Here is an 18,027-nt window from a genome sequence, read left to right as displayed (position 1 = left end):
TATCAAAATCCATTTAAAAACAATAACGTGAACAAGCTGTGGGCTGGCCGGGCGACCACAGCTACAAACATGCTTAGATTCATGCCTAAGCTCAGCCTAACCAAAGACAACAGCAATGCTCGTGGCAGCATGTGTTTGTGAGCAGGCTAGCAGGCAGAGCGGTCCAAATGCCAGGACAGAACCTATCAGTTCAGCATCCTTTCACAGCACTTCATCTGCTGCTGCTTCTCAGGCTACTCTTCCAACCACCAGCAATGCAAGGCACCCTCGTTTAGAGCTCTTCTGAATGCTCAGGGAAAACATAAGGCAAACCTAATTATACATCTGCAGTTAACTAATCTTTGGGAAGCTAATTTACTATGAAGACAGCTTCAGAAGGGCCTCGTTTACAACATACATTACCTATTACGAATGTGACCCATCACATATGTTAGCTGAGATGTGCCACATTCCCCTCCTGCTCCCTGCTCACGCGTGGACTGCCTCCTCACAGCATTACCGCTGAAATGCTTTTGTAAAACCCAGATCTGCATTTTACAGACTTGGGGAAACCTGGACACCATAGGTTATTTTATTGTTGCTTTTTTGTTTGAAGCTTTGTCCTTCAGAAGCAATTACTTTGTGAGCTAGTTCTTGTTTTCAAAACTTTCAGAGGACAGTTTCAAAACACCTAAGATAAATCAGCTACAGCCAATACTGAACTACAGTTATTTCAAGTTGAGGAAAATGCATCTGTAGCTCTGGCTTTGATCCCAGGAACTGCTTGTAGTTCTCCCTTCCCAGACCACAAATTCTGGCCTTCTGCAGTTTAGTTCCAAGTGCTTTTTGTTTGGTTTTGGTTGAGTTTGATCAGTTTTCCTTCAATGCCTAAATACATCACCCCCCATTGACTGAGACTTTATCAGCTTTAAAACATCTTAATATTTTCATAAAGATAGAAATGATACTGTCAAGGTTGGCAAACCAAACAATTGTAACTGTCATGGCTTAAAATTGCAGCTGTGATCAGCTAAGTTCTCAATTAACGCTTCTCCCATTTTTCCTTTTCCAAAACCCAGAACTTTGACAACTTCTTTTCCCCACCTGCAGACAGGGACTGATCCAGTAAGTAGAAGATGGAATAGCCTAACTGTAGGCACATACCCATGAGCGTGGTCTAAAATAACCAATGCACATTTAAACCAAACCAAACCAAAACAAAACAAACACAAAACAAACAAACAAAAATACCCAACACACAAGCAAAACACAAACTTCACACACAAAAAAAATCCCAAAGTTTCTTTCAATAGTAAACTGATTGCATAATGTAGCTCAGATTTTTGGCCTTACAACCTTGACAATGCCAATTTTGCATAAAGAAACGAGAGATGAAGATGGGTATTCACGTGCACAGTTGCAGTCTACAATGTTTCATGTACTTAAAATAAATTCTTATGAGAACAAGTTAGGTGCACTTAAAAATAAAGACTTATCATGACCTGTCTTGAATTTTCCAGTTTTCCTTGTTGCTTTAAAAAAGTCAAAGGTATATGGTTAAACACAATTTCATAACAGAACAGTTTGAATAATATGTAGAACAGCTGAATATACAACACAGTTTCCAAGAATTACTGTAACATTTCAGGGTGACGTTCTCATGGCCAAGATGCAGACAGTAAGCCATCCATACCAAACAGGTGAGAACTTCTATATTACCACTATACCCTGGGTTTTGCACCAGCAAACCTGGCCGATTCACACATTTAAAGGAAATAAGCAAGACAAGCTGCATTTTCCAAATAAAAATGTCCTTTTTTTTTTTTTCCCCTGAAGGAAGAAAAGAAATAGTTCAGTAACTGCTAGTTGGCTTTATAGCAAAATGTTTCATCTATATTTCTGCCTAATTTCAGGCATGAAAATATATGGTTGCATTTAGAGAGTGACGGTAGGACAAGTTGACATTTCCAATTCATTTGGTGGATAAGTTACATTTGTTTTACATCATCTGGCAATAAAGTTCCAACATAAAAGCCTGAGCTAGGAATTTTATTTGTTATGAAAAAAGAATGTTCCAAAAAATAAAGTGAATAAGTTTTTTAAAAAAACCGAAACAAAACAAAAACCAGCACCAGAAACAAAACCCACAAAACACTCATTTTGTTGGATGCCTCTTTCTTCCTTCTCATAACTAAAGTTCTTGGAGCTTTTTTTTTTTTTTTTTTTTTACTTTACCCTATCAGCAATATCTATTTCACAGTACTTCAACAGAGCTAACAGGATAAGTATTAATGAAGTGAAAACCGAAGTTCAAATTTCCATATACATTAGGGCTCCAGATCAAACTGTGTGTTCAGAAATTTTTAAGAAAAATGCCTACTCTTAGCATTTCCACTTCTAAACAAAAATTAAGTACATGCGTTACTGGAAACCTCTAAAACATTTTAATCAAATTTTAAGACAGAGGGGCAACTGTCACTTTGTCCAAACAAAACGATCTTTCCCAAGGTAGCATTTCCTTCTGAGCCAGGATACCACGCAGGAAGGTTTGGTATGAAGTGACTTTTCAGCCCCATGACATTATACACACTTTCCCTGAAGAGTTCAGCTTGGTAGAGAAAAGCAGAATGAAGAAGGGGGTGGGGGGGAGAAATTCCTGAAAAAGCACACACCTCTTCCTGATGACAAGCCAGATGTACTCCCTCCAGAGAGAAACGCAACACCGAGAGGTCTGAACCTGTGCTTGGAAGCCAGGAGTTCCCTATTTCTAATCCATGCTGTCACACGGGGTCGTTTTACAACCTGGACAAATCACTTTGTTCCTCCATTTTCCAATTTCTGAAATTTTTCTAATGTAATGGTAGTGTTGTGTTATGCTTTGAGATCTAACAATCACTTATTATCAGACTGGGGAAGAAGAGGGTGCAAAGAGCTATAATGAAAAACATCACCTAACTTTTAACTCTCCCTTCACCCTGACATTGCCGTCATCTCTGGTAGCACCTGAAGGGTGTTTGAGCATCTGGGATGGCGAGAAGAGAATCAGCCAGAGGCTGTGGCTGAAGCGCGGTGGGGACACGTGGCACTGACTGGCTGCCCCTTTCTCCTCCCCAGTGCTCCCAGCCCAGCACCCAGCTGAGCCTGTAAGAGCCGCTGCACCATGAGAACAGTGGGCACAGAGGGTTCTGCTCCAGCTGTCCTGCCAAGGCCACCGCAGCAGTTCAGCTGACTTGTACGCCTGATGGGCTTAAGCTGGGACGGCCCCATCTGCTGAGACAGGCCAGATGCAGCCCAGAAATGCTCTCACCTGAGATGCAAAGCGCACTGGATTCATCAGAGTGGTCTAAACCGTGCCACGAAGGCAGCAAAGCAATTGCAAGGAGCTGTTTGAGGGCTCTTTAGAGTCCAGTCTAGGATTGTCTGAGCCGAGCTGTTACCTTCTCTCCACAAGAGGGATCCAGGATGGCCAGTGATGGCTAGGCAGAGGAGAGCTGGGGGGCTGGGGGAGAAAGGCAGCTCTGCCAGGGCAGTGCATGGGCTTGACAACGTGACGGCACCCAACAGAACCAGAACCTACAGTGAGCAGATTTCGGGAAAAGGAAGAGCTGTGGAAGCTGGGTGAGGTTAGGCTTCAGAGGTGTAACAAAGGAGGACAGCAACGAGCCCATGCTAGAGCCTGGGGGCACATATTTAAAGGGCACAGAGTAAAAATGGGACAAGGACTAAGTTTTGGTGGAGATGATGGTACAAGTGCCTTTTAGAGCTAAGCAGACCATACGCCGTGGTACGCCTTAGGGGCACGGGCTGCCAGGGAGGGCTGGACTGAGCCAGAGGTGAGCGCAGGACAGCTGGAGGAGAGCTGGAGGAGAGCTAGAGGCTATCACAGAATGGTTGAAAGGGGAAGGAAGAGAAAAAGGAAGATCTGTTAAGTTTCAGAACTGCTGGTTTAGGTAGTGTTTAAATGCTTTGAATGCATGAAGGTCTGTAAATGTGCTAAGTCTGGTTATTCAAAGCTTTGAGGAAAGACCTGAACAACAGGGAAACCAGAAACAAGACTGAAAATAAGGAAGGGGAATACATCCAGGGCAAGCATGGTATTTTACTGACATTAAACTACATCCAGACAGCAACTATTTGGCAATTTCTTCCTGGAAAGCCTCCCAGATCCAGCCCCCCCTCCCCACCGCCACACACACCCATCTAGGCTGAAGAATCTAAGCAACTAATTCAACGGCTCCCTTTCACACTAAGATGAATTAAGAACCACATAAGGCAAAAGCAAAACCTTTTTTGTTCATTGTAACACTGCAAAAGTATTTTCACAAAAATCTTCTACAACAGAATATCTATTGTGCTGAATCAGGTTAGCAAACCACAAAATTCCCTTGGAATTAGCAACTTAATTCAGACATTATTGCATAAATATATCACAACAGATCCATCTTACTGTGCCATTTGCATATGCCATCACATGATACACGAGACTGTTAATTAGCAGCAGTGTTAACCTGTTATACAAATTCCAGGCTGAGGACACTTCAATCAGCCCAACGTAGCCAAGAGGCAGTTTTACTGCACATAAGCCTATTACAGTTACTTAAAAACCAACAGAAACCTTCAGGGGGTGGGGGAAGGCTGAATTTTTCTTTTAGAAAATTCTGTGTTACTGCACCTTCCTCTGGTTGATTTCCTACACTGCGTGGTGGCAGGAGCAGGCAAGCTGCCACCAAGACTCCATCTGTTACGCTTGGTGTGCAAAGCATTTCCTGCAACACTGGGAAGCGTCATAAGGCAGAGACGAGCGTTCCCATGCAATGGTCTGGCGTTAGGGTAAACATTAGGAAGTTTAACACACCTATTATTTTCAAAAGGATGAGAAGATTAAGTTCTGTAACCTATGAGGTGTGCCATCAGGTGCTTAGCAGTAGGATGGTTACTCTTCCCATTATTTTATTATTATTTTTCCCTCAAAAGTAAAAGTTAATTATCCTAGTATCTGGTGCAGATGAATAGTTGAGATCTGACACCAGGTATATTACAGTAAAAAGTTACCTTAAGATAAAAGCCAGGCTGTGATGAGTCATAAACAGAGTAAAACAATTTTTACTGCTGTTTTAAATAGGAATTGAAGACTAGGTGACTGATGTTTATAAATGGAAAAAAGTTTCCAGAGTAAGGAATAAGGTAAGACAGTAAAAGGGGTTAAATTATTATGAAGCAAGTTTTGAGGGGGAAAGGATTATTTCCAAATTACAAGGCCTGACATAATGCTAAATTTTACTTTGGATTACAAATGCTGTGCATACCTCCGTCATCAGGGAATTCAAAAGCCATAAGCAAGCAAAGCAGTTTTGCCTACAGGACAAGCAATTTATATTGAAAATAATATCCTAACTAAAAAAAACCTATTTTTTTAGGGATCTCCTTGCCCAAAACACATACAACAACAACAACACCACCAACACCCCAAAAAAAAAATTCTGTGCAAGTCTAAAATCCTTAGGACAATTCAGCAAGAGATGCCCCAAATCTGCCCAAGCAAAATTTATACCAGAAGCCCCATTTCTATCTCTGCTTGTTATAACATGCTGTGGACTGCAACCACAGCCTCGCCACAAAGCTAAGACAACTACAGTATCCAGATGCAACCATGACTTGTCCTATAAAACAATGTAAAAATACCTTCTCTTCATCCTTCCTTGAAAATTGTAACCAAAAAGGAATTTTTTCTGAAGATTTTACTATTTTTTTCCATTACTCACTGCATATTAACTTCCTCTCTCATTTCCCATGTCCTCTGCTCCTCCTTTTCTCCAGAAGGGAACCAAGTCTCCAAGTCATTAGCCCATGGAGCACTCGGCAACCCACAGAACCCACTCCTGCCAGCTGCCTGCTTGCATTGTCACACCACCAAGACCCAACTGGCAGATACTGGGGAAGATGCAGGGAACCACTGACATTTTCAAATCAGAATCCAAGAGCAGGTAACTGCCAGATGATGGCCCATCATTCCTTCTTCAAAAGCATCCCTTCCTTAGCTGTCCAAAGGTTACAGGAAGGCTTTACACTCAAGTCACACTGGCAGCACCTTCCACCTTACTCTCCTTTTATCCCTGTAAAGCCATGAATTAATGCTTATTAATGGAACCAACCTAACTAAAAAAAAATATAAGTCTGTGGTCACATTTCAGGGATTTTTTTTGAGTTCTAGTCTGATCCTGGTCCTGATCCTGGAGAAGATGCAGAATGACAGAGGTCTGAAATCCATGTTCTATACGAATCAATATTTTGATAGGTTTAATAATCAAAACCCTAAAATTAACTTAGAATTCTTTAAATAAAAAAAAGCCATTCCTTCTAAATGAACTTCAACTTGGTTTATATCCATTTTTCTAATGAATATGAATTAATGTCTCACAGAATCTAAGCTTGGATTGAATTTGAATCGTAAAACTATAATGCTACAGCTTTCCTCAGAGAAAGTGCTGTTATTTCATGAAACTGCCAATGATATTCTGTTAAGCAGTAATGAAAATGTTTTCTATACTGCACCAAGACATTATGAACAATGACTTCACATATTTAGTCTTGGATATTCAAAAAAAGATTAGGTCAAGACCACTTTAAACCAGGCCTTCCACATTCTGCTAAAAGACCTATCAAGCTGCTTTTCTTCACTGGGAAAAAGGGGGATGAGAAGTTCTCTGTGGACTAATACTTGATTTGCTCTAGGTTTGGTGATGGCCAAAGCTAACGTAAACATGCTCAAACAATTTCTAATAATACAGATCGGGAATGGAGCCATGGGAAAAAACGTTAGAATCAGAAAAATGCCTTAGAAAGAAAGGAGAATACAATGAGGCAAAACTGTTCTCTTCCTCACCTTCCATCCCAAGGAAAAAGATAAAGAATAAAAGGATAAAAGACAGGGAAAATAAAGCATGCACAAACACAAAGAAACCTATATGAAAACAGAAAAGCTTTAATAAATTATACAGAATATTCTACGCTTTAGAAAGACAGAAGAAAAACATGACATATACATGCCATACTGATTATATTGCTCAAAAGCACCCCAAGATGCTCAGGTGATAACAACATAATTTGTAGCAAGAACAACATTTGGGACAGAAAACTGAACACAAGGCACGCAGAAGAAAAGACACCGTAGCACTGCAGCAGACAAAAACCGCATGAAAAGAAGAGCATTTTGAGGGAAATACTGTCAAATATTTGCTTCATTTTACACAAGTGTTAACATGAAAATATTACAATAAAATAGTGCTATGGTACATGTAAAGCATGCTGCAGACATCATCATTAGGAAACCAAGTGTAGTGTTTGGATTTTGAGGGAAATAAGAAAGTTGTATTCTGAGACATGTATTTTTCACTTAAACTAATACACTCTGGGACATTTTCCGAGTTGTAAATAGGACAGTATTACGAACATCTGACAACGTCTATGTACTTTAGAGGATTCCACTTCAAACCTTTGGTTATCACTGTTACCACCTACAGGTCATAATGCTGATTCCATTTTGGATCAAGTGTATTCTTCACAGTATCTGTAGAATGGCATTGGCCAGATCCGTCCACCACAACCTTAGCAAATGGATCAGGAAGTCCTAAGAGGAGGAAAAGAAAAAAACTAGCAAATGGATCAGGATGCTTTCAAGTCCTGTATCACTACACAGTATTTGTTTTTGGTTAGTATTTTACCTGAAGTACCCTTTTATTCATAAATGAGAGCCACATTTAATGAATGGGAATAACTTGATGTATATAGGCGCAGGAAGAGGCTGAACTAACCATTTCACAGATACAGACCAGCAAAAACTTTGTAAGTCACACACATTGCAGGGGGTGGAAATCTGAACACTCAATCTTCCTAATTCAGGACTGAGTAAATTCTCAGCATCTAAAGAATTCGGAAAAAGACAAAAAACAGGTCTACATTCTTCCTCTTTTTAATATTAATTACAACCACAGTTCTGGTTGTTGCTGGTATCACAGGACACCGCCTGTAACAGGTGACTGGCTTTTGAGGCCCACTTAGGTCTCTGCTAGCTTCCTACTCCATTTGCTGCCCGCTCCGTACCTCAGAAACGCCAAACCACAGTTCAGCTGATCAACAATCAACAAAGATGACACCAAACTACACAGCTGAGGACAGGGAAGCAGCAGGGCCAGAGCAGCCTACTATTAGCTCTGCTGCAACAATTTTATAATATATAACCCCCTATTACCCAACACCCAAAGGGATGGTGCCACCATGGATGCCCAGAAGCCATGTGGCCCCGTCCCTTTTTCCCCTCATGCTCATTCCTCCCCTCCTCTGAGGGCCCGTGAGTGGTGAAATAGCTTTCCCATTTTCTGTAGCACAAGTGCTGCCCCAGTCCCCCTTCCCCAGGTGACTCGGGACAGAGCCAAGCAAGCAGGTGGCGGCTCAGCACCAACACCAGCACGCGGGGCAGGGGGAGCGGGACCTTGCAAGACTTGTGCTTCAGGACATGAACGCATCACAGATTTCGAGTCTTGAGGGGTTTTTGTTAGGCGTGTTGCCGTCAATTCAAAAATCCAGATAAAAAGCAAGTTTTAGAGGAATGACAGACTATGATATAATTCTGTATCGTTCCCGTCTTCAACTTCTTTTCAAAGTTCAGGCCTGATCTTTCAGACCCTCCCTGCCCGCGGCTGGGAGGCGGCCGGTGGCCCGTGCGTGCAGACCTGCACAGCCGGTGACGTCCCCTTCTGCCTCCTTCATCCACCCCCTAGAACTTCTTTCAAAACATTATTAAAATTAATTCAAATATAATTTCAGAGTAGGTAAGTATTATGACATGATTATTAATAATGAAGATGTGCAGCTTAGTTAATAATTAAGATCTGCCAGACAAAAAGTTGTTACACCAAAAACATTTTAATAAATATGTGGCACTAATTGAAAAACATGTAATTTGCCTGAGAGTAAATTTGTTTCCCACTCCCATCAAAAACAGAGAGTGTGTCAGTATTTTAGTTATTATTATGAAGCTGTGACAAGTGTCACCTAAGAAAAAAAATTAGAAGCCCTGAAATAAAATGGCGTGAAAACAAAACTACCTGGTCCCCTCAAATCAAATATCTTAATACAGTGATCACGTGCAAACACTGATGTACAGAACTTCCATAATATTTACCCCATCGATAAATGTATAAAACTTAACAGCTACTTACGGAAAAAATCCTTTTTCACCAAGTTTTTTGCACACAGTACTGTAAGAAAAACAGAAATACAAAATTAAGTTGCTGATTCCCAACTTAAAAAAATAAAAAGTTACTTTACCTGCCCAGCATTACACAAAATCCTTCTCAAAATAAAATGAATGTAAATTAATTGAGCTCCTACATCATTTGTATTGTCACATAAAATAATTCCTGAAAGCTGAGCCAGAAGTGTCCTCTTCTGGCAATTTACCTTTAGATAGATTATAGTGGAAGTGATACTGTAGTGATTTCCCCAGGGAACAGTTTCACATGCAATTTTATTGTATTTTTTATAATTCTCAATTGTTTTGCCTACTCAGTGTTTACCTAATGAAGAAACCGGACCATTCCTAAGTAGCTCGCCATATAGTGGCACTAACAGTTGTGTCAGTAAAATCAGCAGTGTCACACAAGCAGGGTCTTATATTTAGTTCTACAGACCAGCAAAAGCTTCCCTGATGATAAGAAATAGTGCATTAGGCTGTCTAGGCACTTCTGTTATCCTGTGTGGTAGCTAAATAGGTTTTTACCTGAAAAACATTTGGGTGGAGCAGACTAACTTCTAATGCCAGAGTTTTGATGGCTCCAAAGATACGTTTTATTTGTAGAAGTGGGTAATTTTTTCAGGCTTTTTTGTTTACATTAGAAGGGAGGAACATTTGCATTTGTCAGCTAAAAATACCAAGGGGAAAACAACTCCGTATGAGAATAGAATAAAAATAATAATAAATAAAAATAAATAAAAGGTCAAACAGGACAACTTTCATACAAAGATGCCAAGGTACACACAGAAGACTTCTCACAAAATGCAACACTGTTCAACTACATATGCTTATCTATTATCACAGGTCTAGTAAGCAGGAAATACTAGATTCCCCTGTGAAACATTAAAATATTTACTGATAACACAAAAGGATTCTTGGGTATTGAGTGAAAACATGAATTCCCACAGCTAGTATAGAAAGGAAAAAAAGGGGAGGGGGAAAGAGGTACTTGGTTAGAACCAACACTGCAGAAGACTCCTCAGTATATCATTCCCTGGGGTATTTTTTTTTAATGAGATTGCCAATATTATTACTACCAGGAAATGCAAAGACAGAAAAGTGCATCTGAGAAGCGCATCCCACAGACACCACCTAAGACCTAACAAAATTAGTCATGCCTTCCCCCACTGATCCTGGGGGCCACCGATTCTCTAATTTCTTTTACAGTATCTTTTCAAATAAAATTAAGCAGAGGTAGTACACGAGCACTGTCATAGCAACATCCACAGCCAGGGCAGAGAAGCACCACCCTGAATAGTTCTGCATACTTGCACAAAGTTGCATATTATTTTAAATCAATGGAATTAATGTTTTCCCAATTTTAACGTTCATATAGATGTTGATTTTAGTGAAACCGCTTTCCATAGGAATTCAGCACTCTTAAACCTAGCTAAAACTCTACTCGAGTCTAACTATGGTCCTCCGTAAAACAAAAGGGGACACCTATTAATGACTCCAGGTAGTCACAGTAACAATCCCCTGCACATTGACATATACCACAGAAAAGGTACATTCAAGCTCCCAGGAAAAAGTTTCAGCACCTTAGTTTGATGCGAGGGGGTGCTAATAACAGTATCATTACTCTGAAAAAAATTTTCTAGTTGCAGTTTGTTATTTTTAAAAGATGATAAAGGTAAAAAAAATTATTTATCTCCATTCAAAGACATAATGGTAAACCTAAAGCAGAGCTCTATTTAAGGGATTTTCACCCAATAACTTCACTGTAAACAGTCAACAGTAGTAAAGTACTAATACAGTACCAAACATTTTTGGTATTTCTGATACCTGGAGTTCAAGCACATATAGGATGCAGACCATCACATCACTGCTCCACAAAACAGTTAAAGTCCTTAGGATGGTGTAATGAAAATCCACAGTCACTAAAGACTTCCACGTGCCCAGCAGTTTAAAGCCTATTCTATCCATACAATTGATAACAACTTAAAAGACCTTAAAAGAAACAGGTAAGACAAGAAACTTAGAAAAATACTTCTGCCATTCCTTAAGATGCTATTGCACCAAGAGTATCCCCAGCCCAAGCTGTCAACAGGCACCACTTGCCCAAGAACTGAAACTGGTTGCTGCTCACTGCTGCCTTTCAACTTGTGGTGAAAAACTTCCAGTAAAAGAGATGCTTATATAGATGGCCACTTATTTAAATATATTTAAAAAGATGTAATTATTTGCACAGTTTCACCCATTAGAAGAAATGGGAAGCGTCAAGTGAAGCCAAAAGGCTTTAAATCCGATAGTTAAGTCAAAATTAATCTATAGCACAGTAAGCCATACTGTACGTTCCCAGAATTGTATGATGTTCAAAATAAAGTAGGTTTGACTAATCTTTGGAGAAATTGCAAGGTTAACTAATTATAAACACTTCTTTTCAAAATATTAAGCAAGCCTGCCAGTGCAACTTAACCACAGTCTCATTTTTATAAGATTGGACACATGCACAACATACAGACTAATAACCATTTCCCCAACAATTAGCCATGAGTGAACAAACTAGTATTTTTGGCTCAAGATTTCCCTCTCTAGTAACCACATTTAAGGAAAGTCAGATGTCAACCCACTCTGGCTTTGTCAGGTTAACAAAACAGGAGAGACGCAGAGAAATCTTCCATTAACAACACCCTCTCTGCCAGGTATTTCTAGATGAAAACACCCAGGTCCCAGGAGCATCAGCTCAACTCTAAGTGAAACAAGCTTCTTCCATGCACAGAGCCCTAAACTATCTCAGGACTTTTTCTGGACAAAACTTTTCCCATTGGTGGGAAAAGTACCAGAGTTTATGCACCGCTTCTCTAATGGCTTCAACACTGTATTAAAACCTATCCTGCATATTCTGATAACCAACTGATTAATAGCTCTTTGAGAATAAAAACTACGGAAGTTTGGTTTCCTATGGATTTATGTTTTATGGTTGACTGAAAGCTATAGCAGAGGCTTTTCCCAGCAGTAGGGCATTTAGACAGACACTCTCCCACGCAGACTCTCCAGCGGTCTAGCAACACGGGATCTCTCGCTGCAGCTTTTTCCTCTCATTTGAGGTCACTGCTAGGGTCTCCTCTTTATCCAGGCAATGATTCTCATAAAACTCATGGGATTTCATTATCTTTGAGACCACTATCCTATGTCAAATTTGAGCTAAAGAGTAAAAAAACAGAAAGAACCATAGCAAGGTTTATTTTCCTTGACAAAACAAAGTTAGAATGCCAATTGTTCTGGACCCAAACCCACATCATTATCAGATCTACGTAGTTGCACCATTAATAGATCCTCAAGAGGAACAAGGGCACTGAAGATGGTTATTTGTTATTTGTACATGCTTGCTTTAAAACATTTTTTAGTCAAATTATTTTTAAACAAAAAAAAAAGTTAAGCTATTTAAACTTGTACTGAAGGTTTTCAGACCCTGGAATACAAACCAATGCCTGTATATACTGACACTGGTTTAAAAAAAAAAAAAGGGGGGAGGGAGCATTGTACCATAAGTGCATCATCAAAAGACATTAATGGCTTCTAGTACACGTATGTAGATAAAATATTTATTACAAAGTATCAATGAGTCAGTGCATAGCTATGTTTTGTATGTATTACAGACTTCCTGGGTAGTCTACAGAAAAGAGAACATTAATATTCCAATATGAAGGAACAATATATACGTGCCAAGACAAACACGCACATCAGTTTTACATACTATACATTCATCAAATACCTTTTTATCATGCCTTATGATCTCATTCTAACATATGCTACTCAGGTCAGTTCAGAGAAACATGAAAAGAGCATAGTATTATAAGCTACCTAGACTCCTTCCATGACAGCTTTGCTACATATAGTTCTCTAATACTCAAAAATAGGAATTCAGCGAATCACGCTTGCCAATTTCCTTTTTCTGATTTATTACTCCAGTGACTGACAAAAGAATGGTTTACTGAAAAATAATTTAACTATTGCAAGTAAATGCAAATATTTAATATCCCCAAACTCCTGTAATCTCATTTATATGTTAGCTATTAAAATTTACATGCAATTTTAGAGGGGGATGAAATAACTGGCTGAACCCACAAAAAAACTGAAAGGAATAATGATGCTTGAAAATATGAATTTTATAGAAAGATAAATACTTCTCCCCTTTTCTGAACTCTTCTTACTCTTTTTGCTAGCTACCGAAAACTCTTGTTACTACTGCTTTTTACTTTGGAACCATTTTTACAGAAAAATCAAACTTTTTATGACATCGAACTGTTGTTATGGAAGGTATCCTATGTTACACATTACCACTATTTTATATCTGTATTAAAAAGTATGTTTAATCCAGAATAGTATGTATATCTGTAACACAAGGTCTCCATACTTAAAGGGAAGAAGAACACAGAGTAGAGAGTGCCATTGTAGGAAGCTTGCAATGAAAACAAGTAAAAAGCGATAAAGATCTATGAGATTTCACAGAATCATCCCATCTTAGACATGATCCAAGAGCCCAATGATCCTGTTCACCTTCAATGGCTGGGTAACAGACCTAGTGCTGAGGAAGGCAACCTGAAGAAAGAAAACATTATCTGAATTTAAGGAAATTGGGCATTTAAGGGTAGTGATCTCATATTCAACCGTCATGAGTATTTCCAACTTAAGCCAAACTGTTCATAGCCAATTTGTTCACCACGTTCCTTCATACCTGCAAAACAGGAACAATACTACTTTACCTCACAGGTACATTTTAGTGTTACGTTCCCTGTATGTTTGCACACTCTAATCTATCTGTTATAACGTGTCTTGATTTATGACCAATTACAAGGTTTAAATGTGTTTGTGCCCAGCAACACGACGTACAAGTACCTCAGGGCTACAGCTGTAGACAATCACAAGAGAAATACATTGGGGTTTAAATTTCTATGTTAAAAAAGAATATTGCTTAAGCTATCTTCTTAAGAAAGTAATTTTTACATGTGTGTATTGTTGGAGAGACGTCAATACTATCAGTGAAAGACAGGGGAAGACAGGTAAGAAAATAAAAAGCAATCATGAATGTCCACGGAAGTGAGCACGCCAGCTGAAGAGGCAGAAGGAAACACATAATCAACACATTTAATACGCGGTACGTGACTTAGTAAGAGAACACCTCCCACATCATGTCAGACACCCGTAAGCAACCAACACTGTGTCAGCAGGCAGCCCCGAGTTTACAGGGGGAAGAAAAGGGCTGGGTCCAAAGCTAGAATTATGTTTACTAATCTTCTGGCTTTTCACGTGTCATCACCACAGAAGAACTAGTTCAGCCTTCTGAACCCAACCAACAGTTTTAACATTCTAATTCCTGTTGGGTTTTTGGTGTTTTTTTTCTTTCCCCAAGGGTTTTTCCTCCCCCCAAAAAAAGTTCTTGCTCCAGAACATATGTAACACACGGGATAGTGAGGAGAAGGACAGGCTGCCTATCAATTGTTACCACAATAGTTCATTTTGAAGTCTTTTTTTCCCCCCTACAGAAACACCATCTTTTAATGAAAGCCATTAGCATTGCTTTTTGTGATCAGATCCCAAGTTGTTTGCATGTAATACGCAGTGCAATACAATCACTAAAATAAGTCCCAGCTGTAGAAACACAATGCTGTGCTGTTGCTAATGTGTGTTGTACTGATAATGAATGGTCATCTATGCTTTAATCTGAATAAAGCTCCCAACTGCTCTGCCTCTCCTTGCCAAAAATTCCCCTTCCTCCTCCAGACTGTGGTTGCATTCCAATTACACTGCTGATTGGAATGAGCCTGCTTGGGGGAGGGAGAGACAGGAGACAAATGAACGTGCACACACACCCCTCCTCGCCTTCCGATGGCTGCCCCTGGGACCCCAGAATTGTTTGGGGTGTTCAAACCGAGGGCTGACATGACATACTTTTTCTCCACATTGTATAAAACTCTTGGTAAATTTATTTTAGACAAACGTTTGCAACAGGCAAACAGCACACCGTGCACAGGTTCCAGCAGTACGGCTCAATACTTTAAATGTTTCTAACAATTCCTACTGTTTTCTTCCATTGTTGGCATGCTACCGAGAAACTTGTATTTTTCTGCATGCATTCCCCTCCTTGGACCTGCCTAAATTCCCACATGAGAAGATATAAAACAGGAGGTCTTCAACTATTCATCGAACAAAGAGTTGTAAATAACACCATGCAGATTTGCAAATACAGCTGCTCAGGTGCTAACTTCCTCAACAAAGGTTTGGAAATAAAATTGTTTATCTCAACTATTCACATAAAATTTCATTTTACAATTAACCTCTCTTGAGAACTTTTATTTTAAATTTTTTTTAGCTTTCATTTCCTTTCAGTTTTCATTTCCTTTGAAAGGTGTTTCTTTCTGCAGATGAACAAACTGACAGAACATGATCATAAACTCGTAATTTACTTTCAGTTAATGAAATTCATGCGTTTTAGAAGAATGCAATGGATTATCATCAAGAAGGGACACACAAAGACAGGTAAACCTAACAAATACATGTTTTACAGGTGCACAGGGGTTTGTGTAAAGAAGGTATTGAAACATAAAATGGGTAAGAACGCAGCAGCTGACCATCACTCTACCCATGGTCACCGATCAACGCATGCTGGCAAGTTTCATATTGCACCTAACAATAAAGAGGGCTGCCGCTGTTCCTCTCCCAGATCAGGTCTAGCAATCGTATGGATGCAAGGTAGAGCAGGAAGCTGAACTGGCTTCACAGAAAATTAACCTTCTGGGCAGATGGATTAGTTGGCCACTGGCTCCAGGAGCTGCACTGACTTACCCTGCGGCCACGCCACCCGCAGAGCGAGGGTTAGCCAGGCTGCTGCCCAGACAGCAACCCTGTACCACAGAAGTGCACCCCATACCTGGGAGTTTTTCAGCTCTAAAACCAAAACACATCACCCCCACCCCCCAATGTTTTCATTTTAATGCAGATGGCTGGTTTTTTCCTCTTGTCTGTTTTGCCTTCCAGACATTTATTATTTTAACTTTTTTTTTTAAAGGAAAAAAAAAAAAAAGGTTAAAAAGCAGATTTTGCCATCAGGATACCAAAACAGCCAGCTAGCACTCTTCAGGTTTTCAGAAACGTTCAGATGAAGTTTTCTTTTCTATATCCCAAAGCACACTCAGAAGCATAGAATTAAAACTGGAAAAAGCATTTCTCTTGCTCTATTTTACTTATTGACAGCTCTTCTCTTTCTGAGTCTCACAAACCAGCAGTAATTTGGAATAACCCAGTGAGCTCTGAACTAGAATTGGTACAAAACATGTACAAACACAGTGGCTGGCATGCCCTTCTTAAAAAGGTTTAATTTTTTCTCCCCAAAACTTTAATCTGAAATTCAGTGCTACCCAAATTAAAACTCCAACCACCACCCTCTTCTGGGACCAGTACAGGGGTGGCACACACCAAGATGAAGGTGCCATATGACATGCATGGGGAAGCCCAGTTCACCCAGGGACATCGTACAAACTGATGCTGATCTCAGACACACTCTGCTCGATCGGATTAAATGTAAACACTCTCCACCACCCCCTAGTCGCACGGTTCTCCAGCAGGAAAGAGTAAGTGTAAGCACTTGCCTTCTGGAGCAGCCAGGCAAACCTCAAACCACCATCACTTAGCTATTTCATCTAGATACCTTTTTCTAATGTGAATTAGGAAATGCAGAACATGATCCTTCTGCCCCCAGAGCTATGGGCGCCAGAACAACTTGGAAGGGACAGTAACTCCTTCAACAGGCACAGCTATCTTAACCACGTACACTTACAGTTCGTGCTGGTCGGAAACTAACTTGTAATTCTCTTTCAAAATTATAAACCTAGTTTAAATCTAATGCAAATTCAGCGTCATGTACCAATTCTAACTGCCTTAGTAGGAATACGCATCAGAACGGTTCAGAAGTAATAACGAATTTTTCAAGTGCTACTAAATACTAACCTGTCAGGTTGAAAAAAAAAACCAAAATAAATTCAACACTAGTTCTAAGTGACATATAAAAAGCATTATTGCTAGGCTGATGTCCAAATACAAGGTAGACAGCTTTAAAATAACCTCTTTTAAAACATGCATTAGGATTATCTTAGTACTAAAAAAGCACTTCTAACAAGAATTTCCTTTTATAATTGCTAAAATTCTAAATTGTCCCATAAACACGTTTCTGCAAGTTCAACACAAGCCAGATGCTAAATCCTTAATATACTGCATGTAAAATGAAACCCATTTCAAAGGATCACATGCACCTGCTTAAAAGCACTGTCAGTTAGAAATCAAGAGTCTCAACAAATCAAAATTATTCCTCTGGGACTAAACAAACAAAACCACAATCACCTGCATTCAAATAACAAACAGGAAAGTGCAAATGTCCTAATAATGCGATACACTTTGGATCACTGCAAAATATACCAGAAACTAATACAGTAACAGCACATTTTTCTTTCCAACAAATTCACTGTACTAAATCCTGCCTATAAGAGTAGGCTGTGCTTTGACCGGAGGCTAGAATACTAGACCCGTATTACTTGCATGTAATATAACTCCTGGAAATTAAAATTCAAGATGGGAAAAAAAAATAAAATCACACATTTAGCACAGAAGAAGTGTTAATAAAGATGCATTGCATCACTGAATATAAACAGTTAATCCAATAAATCATTCATCTCGTGCAATAATAAAATTCTGGGACAGAATCTCCAAGGCTATTTTAAATTCCTGTAAGGGGAAGATGACACGACAGCGACTCAAGA

At 39.5% G+C, this 18,027-nt stretch overlaps 1 protein-coding gene across 2 annotated transcripts in view; it reads right to left on the bottom strand.

The window, feature by feature from the left end:
* The window catches only part of SMURF2 (SMAD specific E3 ubiquitin protein ligase 2), a 66,466-nt gene that overhangs the window by 28,465 nt on the left and 19,974 nt on the right, over nt 1-18,027 (bottom strand). For both annotated transcript variants that reach the window (XR_005106973.1, XM_037405515.1), the window contains exons 2-3: nt 9,198-9,236; nt 7,498-7,606 (exon numbers count right to left, since the gene is read on the bottom strand). Coding sequence is in view for 1 of the 2 variants with exons in the window: in XM_037405515.1 (XP_037261412.1) it covers nt 7,498-7,606; nt 9,198-9,236 (148 nt within the window). In the remaining variant the exon portion in view is untranslated. The remainder of the gene's footprint in view (nt 1-7,497; nt 7,607-9,197; nt 9,237-18,027) is intronic.

The sequence above is a fragment of the Falco rusticolus genome, chromosome 1 (assembly GCF_015220075.1).
Source record: "Falco rusticolus isolate bFalRus1 chromosome 1, bFalRus1.pri, whole genome shotgun sequence".
In the NCBI taxonomy this organism is placed as follows: domain Eukaryota; kingdom Metazoa; phylum Chordata; class Aves; order Falconiformes; family Falconidae; genus Falco; species Falco rusticolus.
The sequence above is the reverse complement of the archived record's forward strand: the minus strand, read 5'-3'. Positions and strand labels throughout refer to the sequence as shown.